The sequence below is a fragment of the Diplotaxodon limnothrissa genome, linkage group LG3, assembly GCF_057381915.1.
Source record: "Diplotaxodon limnothrissa isolate DT_005_m linkage group LG3, D_limnothrissa_male_GT1.1, whole genome shotgun sequence".
Classification (NCBI taxonomy): Eukaryota; Metazoa; Chordata; class Actinopteri; order Cichliformes; family Cichlidae; genus Diplotaxodon; species Diplotaxodon limnothrissa.
In genome coordinates this window covers 24,983,000-24,995,078 of record NC_140598.1, presented here as the reverse complement: position 1 = coordinate 24,995,078, position 12,079 = coordinate 24,983,000, and the positions used below count along the sequence as shown (strand labels likewise).

The following is a 12,079-nucleotide window of genomic DNA, read 5'->3' as shown; positions in this document are numbered from 1 at the left end:
GGTTGCTGGGTTACAGGAACTGTTAATTTTGTGTCACTACCCTGGTTGCACTGACTCGTTGTATCCTTGGGTGCAGGACAGCTGTTACTGCTTTCGTCGGGAACCGAGACTGCTTGCAGCCGACCCCTGGGCAGGGTGGTGCCTGGACTCTTTTCTCCTCATCTGCAATGACAGATAAAGACAAATGATAAGACCCGAGGAGTTTTTCGAGCCAGGCTTCGACACGTCTCTGTGTTCCTTTGAATGTTACTTATTTTTGTGTGTTGACCCATTTAAGATGGGTCAAAAGGGGGATTTGAAGAAAATATAATCTGATCAAACATTATTCAGCTTTAAATATTGTTCAGCTTTAAAGTTACTGTGCAACTGTGTAATAAAAATGTGCTCACGACTTTGGCCTTGAGAGCGATAAGAAGCGATCGCCTCATCCTGCAGGTGCAAGATATCTGCAAGCGAAGAGACTAGAACACCCAAGGCCGATTTCCTTTTATGGAGTTGTTTTTCTGCTAATGCAGCACTTTCCTCACAACCCCCTCCTGTAAGTTTTAGAGAATATATACTCATCCTCACAGCAAATCTTGGGAATCTCCTGATGTGAGCTGTGTTGAGAGGTTGTCTCTGTCTCAATAAAAGTTCACTGATTCCCCATCTGCCGCAGGTGTCTGGTTGTCTTCATTCTCCGCCAGCCTGGTTAAGTCAATTCCTCCTTAACATCTAAAAGAACCTATTTAATGAAGGAAGACGGGTTCACTTTGTGTTTAATATTATTCTATTGCTGTTGTGTTTTTTTTTGTATCCTTCATTCACACAAACAGAGTTCAAAACTGGTGTGGCGTGTTGATGGGGATAGGTGCTTAAAGTCAAGATGTGCCTTAAAAACAACAGCTAACCCTCCACCGCGACCAGAAACTCTCGGAACACTAAAAAAGGCACAGCCAGCCGGCAGTAATTCAGAAAAGGCACTTAACTCACCGGGTGGAATCCAAGTTTCAGTCAAGCAAAGAAAATCCAGTGCATGGGAAGCGAAAAATTCCTTCAAAATGAATGTCTTATTTGCCACCGATCTGGCGTTAATTAATCCCAACCTGAGAGGAATTGGCTCGGGAGCTTCCGAGGCAGCAACAACCAGATCCACAGGTCGGAGGTTTGTTTGGTCCACTCCACGCCAACGCAGATGTCGGAGAGGAGAGGGTTTTGCAGAACCCTTCTTGAGAGATCCCACAACAGGAACCAAGCAGGAGTCCACCGGGTCCAAAGCACGCAACGGCACCAAGAGTCGCGGGCAGGATCGACAAATTGAGCGAAGCTCATGAGGAAAACAAGAGATCCTGGGTCTCAGTTTGACAAGGCGACCTCCACATATATTGAATGTCGCAATGTTGGCAAAGAGAGGAAGTGACGTAACATTTGCGCATGCGGGGTACCAATCGGGTTTCCGGTACAGATCGGGTAGTGACAGCTACTAACTGATAAGCTTAGGGAAAACCAGTTTACCAGTAGCAGACCTCCGCTGCGGATTTTCAAAATAAAAGTTTCAACATCAAATCTATCAAAATAAACCCATGGTTGCAATCCCAAGTTTAACAGGAATTTAACAACAACAAAACCATATTCATTCTTTTACATCGTTACACTTGCAACATCTTAATATGGCGGTTGCTAGGGGGAAAGAATACATACAGAAAAATAGTCTTTGAATATGAACAAAAGGATCGGCTGCAGGGCAGGAGAACAACCAACCCCCACCCTCAGGACATGAAGCCACAGGTACAAGCGTGGGGGAGGGCAATCAGCCTTTAGAATAGGACTTCATAGGATGATCTCCAGATGCACATGTATTTTATTTTCTTCCAGCGCAAATAAAGACGTCTGATTTTGGAAGTAAAAGTAGCTTGATCGCTACCATCAAAAATCCGTGAAGTCGGCGAAGTGTGTTCACAGTTTATTGTGAACATGTTGAAAGAGTGAGAGACTGTTTGCAGAAAAACACCAACTGCTGAGGATGCTGAGCTAATGACACACACACACACACACACACACACACACACACACACACACACACACACACACACACACACACACACACACACACACACACACACACACACACACACTGTTACGTCCCCTGGCTGGTCTAGGGGGTTGAAGGGACGAACATAAAGGTGGATAGAGAAGGAGGAGCCAAGATGGTAATTTTAGAAGGTTTGTTTAATACTGGTGATGGGATCAGACTGAGGTATAACGTCAGGGAGAGCCAAGGCCAACATAACAAACGAAACATCCCTGATGTTGAAATAAAAGAACCTTACCTAACTCCAAAGAAACAAGATATACAACCTATAACCATAACCTACCTAACAACACATAAACAGGAGAAAACAGGGTGTCAAAACAAAAGGCAGCTCTCCCCTACAAGCAGTCTGAACATAAAACAACAATGCTCACACAAAATACAAAGGCATGCAAGCCTGTACAAGTATGGCAACCAAAATGGCCAGAGGCCACAGAAGCACAGCTCCACAGGCCTTAAATAGTGCTCTGCTGATTACCAATTAGCCGGACTCTGCGCAACATCCAATCAGGACAGAGGAGGTGGAGCCTGGACAAAACAAAGGGTTAATAGGGAGAAGAGACATCCTCCTGGGGGATGTAACACCCCCACCCAGAAAAACAAACGTATAAGTTTGTTAACCTTACACCATCACATTCTTGAGAGGGCATCGGCCACAATATTTTCACATCCTCTCTTATGCTTTATTTCAATGTTGTAGTTTTGTGAAATTAAAGCCCACCTCATCAATCGTTGATTGATATACATACGAGAGAGGAACACGAGAGGATTGTGATCAGTGAAGACCTCTACAGGTTGGGAAGTAGATCCCACATACACGTCAAAGTGCTGAAGAGCCAAAAGCATGGCCAGAGTCTCCTTTTCAATTGTCGAGTACCGCCTTTGATGAGTATCGAACTTCTTGCCAAAGAAGCAGACAGGGTGACTCACTCCTTGTCCATCATCCTGAAGAAGAACAGCTCCAGCCCCCACCTCACTGGCATCCACTTCAAGCTTGAAAGGTTTAGAAAAGTCTGGAGCGACAAGAACAGGTGAACTCGACAGAAGACCTTTTGCACATTCAAAAGCATGTTGACACTCAGGACTCCAAATGAATGGTACCTTTGGGCTGCACGGGTTAGTCAGTGGTGTTACGACTTGAGAAAAATTCCTACAGAAACACCTGTAGTAACCAACCATCCCCAGGAATCTGCGCAGCTCACGGCGTGTTGTTGGCACAGGAAAGTTGAGGATGGCATTAACCTTTGCACTGATAGGGAGAACCTTGCCCTGCCCAACTTCCTTTCCAAGGTAGGTCACTCTAGCCTTACCAAACTCGCATTTAGCCAAGTTGAGGGTCAAGGAAGCATCAGCTAAACGCTTGAACATGGTGGTTAAAGTGTCGACATGCTCTGACCAGTTGGAAGAATAGATGACCACATCATCAAGATAAACATTACAGTTCGCCACACCAGATAATACAGTTGACATTAACCTCTGAAAGGTAGCAGGAGCATTTCTCATTCCAAATGCCATGACTGTATATTGTAAAAAGTGATCAGGTGTTACGAAAGCTGAGATTTCTGATGCTCTTTCTGTCAGAGGTACTTGCCAATAACCTTTAAGATGGTCAAGCTTACTCACATAAGCAGCAGATCCGACGCTGTCAATACAGTCCTCAATACGGGGCAGTGGGAAGGAATCAGGTACTGTTACTACATTTACCTTGCGGAAATCTGTGCAAAAGCGAGGTGTTCCATCTGATTTTGGCGTAACCAGGCACGGAGAACTCCATGGACTATAGCTTGGGATAGCCAATCCATGCTTCAGAAGGTAGTCTACTTCTGTGTTCATCATTTCCCTTTTTGCCATATTCACACGGTAAGCATGCTGCTTAATAGGCACTGCATTCCCAACATCAATGTCGTGCTCTATTACAGTAGTACGGGAAGGCGTGTCCCCAAAGAGTGTTAAATGAATGTTGACGAGCCTTTCAATGTCCAACTGGGCGACCGTGGCTCAGGGGGTTGGGAATCGCATCTGTAACCGGAAGGTCGCCGGTTCGATCCCCGGGCTCTCTGTCCTAGTCGTTGTGTCGTTGTGTGCAAGACACTTTACCCTACCGCCTACTGGTGTTGGCCAGAGGGGCCGATGGCGCGATATGGCAGCCTCGCTTCTGTCAGTCTGCCCCAGGGCAGCTGTGGCTACAAGTGTAGCTTGCATCCACCAGTGTGTGAATGGGAGAGTGAATGAATAGTGGTAGTGTAAAGCGCTTTGGGTGCCTTGAAAAGCGCTATATAAATCCAATCCATTATTATTATTATTATTAACTGTTGCTCACGGGTCAAGTGGGACAGATATATAGACAACTGGGACAGTACCTCAGAATTAAGCATTCTGGTAGCTGGCATCACAAAGTTTGAGCCCATCTTCATCTAAACTCGACCTCAATCCTGAGGAGGAGTTCAACAAGAGAGTTTCTGGAGATGAGATTTGCTCTGACGGAGATGCCACAGGCTTATCTGCGGTGCCACAGAAAGAGTCAGCTCTAGAATGAAAGGATTTAAGCATATTGAGATGGCACAAGCGTGTTTTGCGCTTCCTATCTGGTGTTTTAATCACATAGTCAGTGTCATTTACTTTCTTATCCACCTGGTATGGTCCACAGAAGCGGGCAGACAATGCAGAGCTAGCAGTTGGTAGAAGAACCAAAACCTTGTCACCTGGATTGAAAGATCGAGGATTGAAAGATCTTATCATACCAACTCTTCATCTTCCCCTGAGCAGAGGAGAGGGCTTCTGCAGCTGCCAACCTGGCCTTATGGAGGCACTCTCTGAACTGTGAAACATAATCCAGAACATTAGTTTTCACAACATGGTCTGTTGACAAGAACTGTTCTTTCAACAACTTCAAAGGTCCCCGAACAGAATGACCAAACACTAGTTCATTTGGGCTAAATCCAAGGGACTCTTGCTTAGCTTCGCGCATGGCAAACACCAAAAGGGGTACTCCCTCATCCCACTCTTTTCCAGTATCCAAGCAGTATTTCTGCAACGTTGCCTTGAGTGTCTGATGCCAGTGCTCTAATGCTCCTTGAGACTCAGGATGGTATGCACTTGACACAACATGCTTAATCCCCAGAGTCTGCATGACCTGCTTGAAAAGTTTAGACAGAAAGTTAGTTCCTTGGTCTGTCTGGACTACTTTCGGTGTTTGTATATTTTTGTGTGTGTGTCCCAGCTGAGTAACAGGATTCTGGTGGAGCGGCAGAGGAACAATTTTGGACTCAGCTCAGCCACTACAGAGGAAACAATGACTTCAACACAAAAGGTGAGAAAAGTATCACAGTTACACGGTTATTGAAACTGTGTGTTCAGCTGGTTGGTTTTTAAAAACATGTTAACAGCAGCTTTATCTTTTCCATCCTGTGCTCCTCCATATATACAGACTCTACATTCACAACCAAAAACCACTGAAGTTAGAAGAAAATGCAAAGATTATATTTTATAAGTTGCAATTTCTTATGCGTAAAAGATTTTCTCCGCTGATCAATATTTTTTCAATAATGTACTTTTCATTACAACTCTCATTGTAGCACATCATTGTAATGTGATACTGTCACCAGAAGGTGGTGGTAACACACCTACAATGTGTTTGTTGACATGTTTGATTCCACCAATGGAGGGAGTTTCAGTTTGTTCCACGACTGCATTTCACTCACTGCCTCTGTTTGTATCTCTGTCACTGCAGGACAAACATGGAGCGAGAAGTCAGCGCTCTCAGGAGGCCGACAAACCTCACAGAAGAAAGGGAGAGAAAACCTACAGCTGTGATGAGTGTGGGAAGGATTTTACGCGGGCTGGAGACTTAAAAACTCACCAACTCATCCACAGTGGAGTTAAACCTTACAACTGTGACTTGTGTGGAAAGTCTTTTACCCGGGCTGGAGGCTTAAAAACACATCAACTCATCCACAGTGGAGTTAAACCGTATAGCTGTGACTTGTGTGGAAAGTCTTTTACCGAGGCTGGATCCTTAAAAACACACCAACTCATCCACAGTGGATTTAAACCTTACAGCTGTGACTTGTGTGGAAAGTCTTTTACCCAGTCTGGAAGCTTAAAAAGACACCAACTCATCCACAGTGGAGTTAAATCATATAGCTGTGACTTGTGTGGAAAGTCTTTTACCCTGGCTGGAAGCTTAAAAACACACCAGCTCATCCACAGTGGAGTTAAACCGTATAGCTGTGACTTGTGTGGAAAGTCTTTTACCGAGGCTGGATCCTTAAAAACACACCAACTCATCCACAGTGGATTTAAACCATACAGCTGTGACTTGTGTAGAAAGTCTTTTACCCAGTCTGGAAGCTTAAAAAGACACCAACTCATCCACAGTGGAGTTAAATCATATAGCTGTGACTTGTGTGGAAAGTCATATACCCAGGCTGGAAGCTTAAAAACACACCAACTCATCCACAGTGGAGTTAAAGCACACAGCTGTGACTTGTGTGGAAAGTCTTTTACCCAGGCTAGAGAATTAAAAACACACAGACTCGTTCACAGTGGATTTAAAGCGTACAACTGTCACTTGTGTGGAAAGTCTTTTACCCACGCTCAAAACTTTAAAACACACCAACTCATCCACAGTGGAGTTAAACCTTACAGCTGCAACTTGTGTGGAAAGTCTTTTACCCAACGCAAAGGCTTAAAATTACACCATATCATGCACAGTGGAGTTAAAGCGCACAGCTGTGATTTGTGTGGTAAAGCTTTTGCTCGAAATGACGGTTTACAGAGGCATCTAGTTACCCACTCTGGAATTAAGGCGTACAGCTGCGACTTTTGTGGAAAAAGGTTCAGTGAGAAACACTACCGAAATAGTCACCTACGGAGTCACACTGGAAATGATCTTTACCGCTGTGATCAGTGTGGGAAACCATTTATAACAGATGCACAGTTACAACAACACATGTTTAGCCACACTGAGGAGAGACCTTACAAATGTGACCTGTGTGAGAAGACTTTTAAATCTCCACATCCCTTGAAAAAACACCAACAGATCCACACCAGAAAGTAACTCTACAAGTGCAGTTACTGTGAGGATGTATTGATTTTTTTTATCTTGTAGTTGTAACCTGAGTCTTTGGAACAAGTGTCATGAATAAACTTATGGAATTATGCTGAATGAACAGTTTGGCAAAATGAAGAATCATTTTCGCTCAGTAAGCTGAGTGTTATGTAAAGAGTAAAATGTAATTGGACGCTGGCAAGGATGCTCTTTATTTCAGGCGACATTCAGGATAAAAACGTTGAAGCAATTCCCCGACTTACAATGTCTTTGTTTAGAAGTGGAGCAAAGCACATGGATCCATTTCTCAACCCTGTCGTCACTGTGGTGGTGGGAAAGAGTTTCTCTTTGACCTTTGTGGAAAAACCTCCAATCACAAACGGGACCTAAAACCACATCAACGTAGACACACTGGAGGCAAAATGAACTACTGCAAAGAATGTGGGAGAGGCTTCCACACACCAAATACTATAAAAATACATGAACTCTTCCACAGTGGGGTCAAAAAGCACATCTGTGACCAGTGTGGGTCATCCTTCACCACTGAACATGAGCTCAATGAAAAAGCATAAGGGAATCCACACAGGAGAGACACCATACAAGTGCAGACACAGTGACAAAAGCTTCTCACAATCAGGTCATCGTAACAAACATGAACGTACACACATGGAAGTGAACTTCAGCTGTGACCAGTGTGACAAGAGCTTCAGGAATCTCAGTTCATACTCCGAACACAAACGATCCCACACTGTAAATAAACTGTTTCACTGTTACCAATGTGCAAAAACCTTCACTTCATTATCAAACATCAGCCTGATCATGCAGGACTGAAATCACTGGATCACAATGAATCTGAAGAGAGAGAAAGATCCTCTTCTGGTTTCAGGCTCAGACTTAAAAACCTTGAGATCAGGCTCCACAGAGTTCAGATGGAATCTCCTGTAAAGAGTGTCAGCTGATGTCACACTTGGATCTGATGAGGTAGCTCTGATTTCTGGACCTGCACTGAATAATTCTGAATGTTACATTTAGGAAGCTGCATGTATAGATATGCATATCAAGTTTATGTTTTTTCCTTTGAGGGATTTGAATTCTCTAAACTGTTACCCCTGTTACATTTTAATCTTTGTTCCCTTAGGACACAGTAGTCTTTAGTAGTTGTACTTGTTACTGTATTATTAAAGTTATAGGAATTTCTTTTTCACCAAACAGATAATGTATCAACATTGCAGATATGGTTTTATATATCAATTTCTTTTAATTTAGCTTTCTTAGTTTTTCCAAAATTAACTTCTTTTTTTATGTATTCATTTTATGTGTTACCTCAGTTAAATTTCAATTCTTCATTCATATTTATCTTTTGCTGTTGTAAAATCTTCTCTTAAATCATTTTCTCCCCAAACTGCAAATAATTACACAGCTGTTGCTCTTAAAACTCCCAAAATGAACTAAATCTGTCCACCAGCTTTGAAAATCACCTGCTGTGACTTTATGTCCTGAAAAAATAAACTCAAGCTAAACTGGTTTTGAGCTGTACTTCCATGTAATACCAGTTTGTACCAGAGGATGGAGCAGTAAGTCAGTGTAACCTTTATTCAATTAGGCAAAGAACACAATCTTATTCACAGTGGCAGCAAAGAAATGTTGAAAGTTAAAAACAGCAGCACACATCAGAACCATTTTAAAGATCACAGGTGACTACTTTTACTTAATTCAAATTCTGTTAAACCTCTAATTTTTTGCTCCTCCTTTCACTTTAGTGTATTTAGTCCTTGAAGTCCACATGTTGTTTTTTTAATGAATTTTGATCCACATGTTTGCAGCTGTTTTCTTGTTGATTTGAAGTTTGTATTATGAAATCCTGATACTGTTAAAGCATTAGTTATATTTGATGAAGTCTGTGTAGAGTTTATCTTATTAAACAGTTTGGTGGGAAAAATAAAGAAATGGTCTCAGAACAAGTAGTTTGAGCCATTATTTCCGATTCAAACTAATTTAACTGTTTTCAGTGGTACATGTGGAGGTTTATCACAGGAGGCGACTTGGCTGTTCTCCACTCACACTGAAAAAGGATCCTACAGCTCATTAAAAACTCTAAAATGACCTTCAAGGAAAATATGTTTGATTTTCCTTAAAAACGTGCTGTTGGCATGAAGTTTTCAGACAGTGTTTTTAAGAGTCATTGTGGTTAACATCTCACACATTCCAATAAAGCAGATGTTCCTGCACTGCAACAGTGGTTTGCAGCTGCGTTCTCCTCCCCTGCTCGTCTACAGGACTCTCATGGAGCACCACTTTGAAACTTTGTAACTCTCTCTCTGCAAAATACAATATATAAAGACCAATGCTGGGCAATTAATTATATAGTTACTTCTTCAAAAAAGTTACTGAGTATTGCAAACAACAAAGATTTTTGCAGCTGTTTACCTAAAAATGCTGCTAAGGCATTTTTTAAACAAACATTTAAACTATTTACAGAACAATCAGGTGTTTTGCATCAAATCTGATGCAATCTAACCTAACCCTACCCCTAACCATAAGCATAACTTTGAGAAGTATTCCGGATGGGTGAGAGAAAAAGTGGATTCTGCTTTGGTGTTGTGCACATGCACCGCATCTGTGCAGAAACATTGGGAAGGATGTTTTTTGAGGTAGGATGGATTCCCAGAACACCGTCACTCCTAAAACTTCCTCCCGTTTCTTAACAACTAAATGCCATGTTTTGATTGGTCGACATGGTGCATTTTTTGACCAATGGGAAAGGGTGGGGGTGTTTTGGTTTTGTCTTTGCTCACAGGCAGTGAGTGCTTTAGAGAGTTTTCCTTATAAAACGCTGTTTTTTACTGTTTCTTCCCGCAGTATTCTGGAAGAAAACCAAACATTGTTCTAATCCCATACTGGAGCAGCCAGTCACTTACTGACTAAGACTGCAAAATAGAATTGTTAACGTATTTACTTTAATTTCAATTCAGGTTAGAATTTTATTTTATGTGCAACACAGATTTTTTTCTGCACAGAGACCATGCCAGCAGTGTGCAATTGAGCACACGCGCAGTTTAGAGGGAACATTGGTGATGATTATCAGAAAGTGAACAAGGTCTCATGGTTTGATGCTTGTCCTGTTAGGTTTTGTATTGTTCATTGCCATTTATGCTTAGAAATATTTAACCATATATGCTTAGAAGTATATAATCATTTGTAGATTGAAAGAATGTCTCATCCTAGGAGGTCTGTAACAACTCTCTGTAGCATAAGATCACACACCTCCTAGGAGAGGTCGTATCTTCTCTTGCTGATATATGGTTTAGCAAACACACGTATATTTCTTTAAGTATAAGAGCCTTTTGTTCAGATGGAGCCCTAGACTCCTGGCACCAGCCTTTGGGGAGTCTTCACAGGGTCACATCTTGACCTCACACAAATCACACACACACACACACACACACACACACACACACACACACACACACACACACACACACAGTATTCTTTGTTCACATGTATACCTATGTAAGATGTTATATGTTAATGACCCTATGCATATTCATGTAACCACAATAAAAGGAGTGCTATGGGGGACCTGGCTGAGAGTCTGACAGAGGTCAAGTGGTGGAACGACACTTGGCTCCAGGCAGGACTCCCTCATGCATGAGTAACATGAAGAACTTTGCCTACTCGTGTCTTGCTTTGCTGTGTAATTATATTGTCTTCAACGTTCCAGCGGATGGGTTCAAGCTACAAACCTATCATGTCCAATGCCTGGGTTGACCTGGACTGGTTAAGCACTGCTTGTTTTTTTTATGATGCTGGATTTAACCAACGCTTACTGGCAGATTCCCTTGTCTGCAGAGTCCAAAGACAAAAATGGCCTTCTCCACTCTGTATGGTTCGTACCAATTCGTCACACTTCCGTTTGTCTTATTTGAAGCCTCGGCCATTTTTCAGCACCTCATGAAGCGGTAGCTTCTTCCCCAAATTGCATATGCTGTTTCCTGCCTGGATGATGTTATTGTGGTACCCCTGTGAGGGAATGGCCACATTAATATCATTTTGTGTAAAACATTTGTACTATGGGACATTTTTTATTACTATATGTATTTATATTCGGTTTCTTTAAAATAATCGAAACATTTTCTGTGAGACATTTCACCAATTCCCTTAGCGTGGCATTTTCAGCAGCGAGCGTTTCCACCTGCTGCTGGCTGAACTCCAGGGATTCTCGCAAGCATTTAAATTCCTGGTGAAGAATCTCCACCAAGGACAGCCTTGCGTCGAAACTGGACAATCGTTGGTCGATTGACTCCAGTATGTCGGCAATAGCTTTGCCGGCTGGCGATGTTGTGCCGGGGGAGTCTGCCGGGCGAAGTCTTTTCGACAACGGCGTCTCAGATTTGGCCGGGGAAGCTGCACTCTGGGCCTTCTTCATCACGAGATCCTGAAAGCACTGATCAATATAATCTTGGAGAGCCTCTAAACTCTCCCCGTGTTTCTCCAGGGTGTTGGAGATTATTTAGACAAATATTGTTAGTTATAAGACAATTGATAAGTATATTTGGTAATACTGAAGCTTAAAGGAATTTGTTCAAATCTAAACTACCATTTGCTTTTATTTTCCGCCAAAATCTCCGGCGTCTGACGTCAGTTACAACATGAGTCGCTTACCTTGTCCGTGATGGTGATTTTTCTTTTGCAAACAACTCATGAGAATTTCAAGCTGTTTTTAACACTCCGACACTGGTCTCTCAATCTTCCGTTGGAGAGCTGCGAGTTTCTCCATGATGTTATTAACCTTCAGTTCCGTGGTCTTGTCATTCTTCTTTTGCTCAAAGAGCAAATTCTGAGACCTCACGACCAATGTTCCCTCTAAGCTGCGCACGTGTGCAATTGCGCACTGCTGGCATGGTCTCTGCGCACAAAAAATCTGCATTGCGCACAAGAAAAAATCTAACCTGAATTGA

General features: G+C 42.5%; 1 protein-coding gene and 1 pseudogene across 1 annotated transcript; both read left to right on the top strand.

The window, feature by feature from the left end:
• Positions 1-12,079, top strand: part of LOC146635076 (ICOS ligand-like) — a 164,865-nt pseudogene that overhangs the window by 76,362 nt on the left and 76,424 nt on the right.
• Positions 5,081-7,745, top strand: LOC146635078 (uncharacterized). The gene is made up of 2 exons (XM_085344577.1): positions 5,081-5,381; positions 5,802-7,745. The coding sequence occupies exons 1-2, from the start codon at positions 5,178-5,180 to the stop codon at positions 7,128-7,130; spliced, it is 1,533 nt and encodes a 510-aa protein (XP_085200703.1). The 5' UTR covers positions 5,081-5,177; the 3' UTR covers positions 7,131-7,745.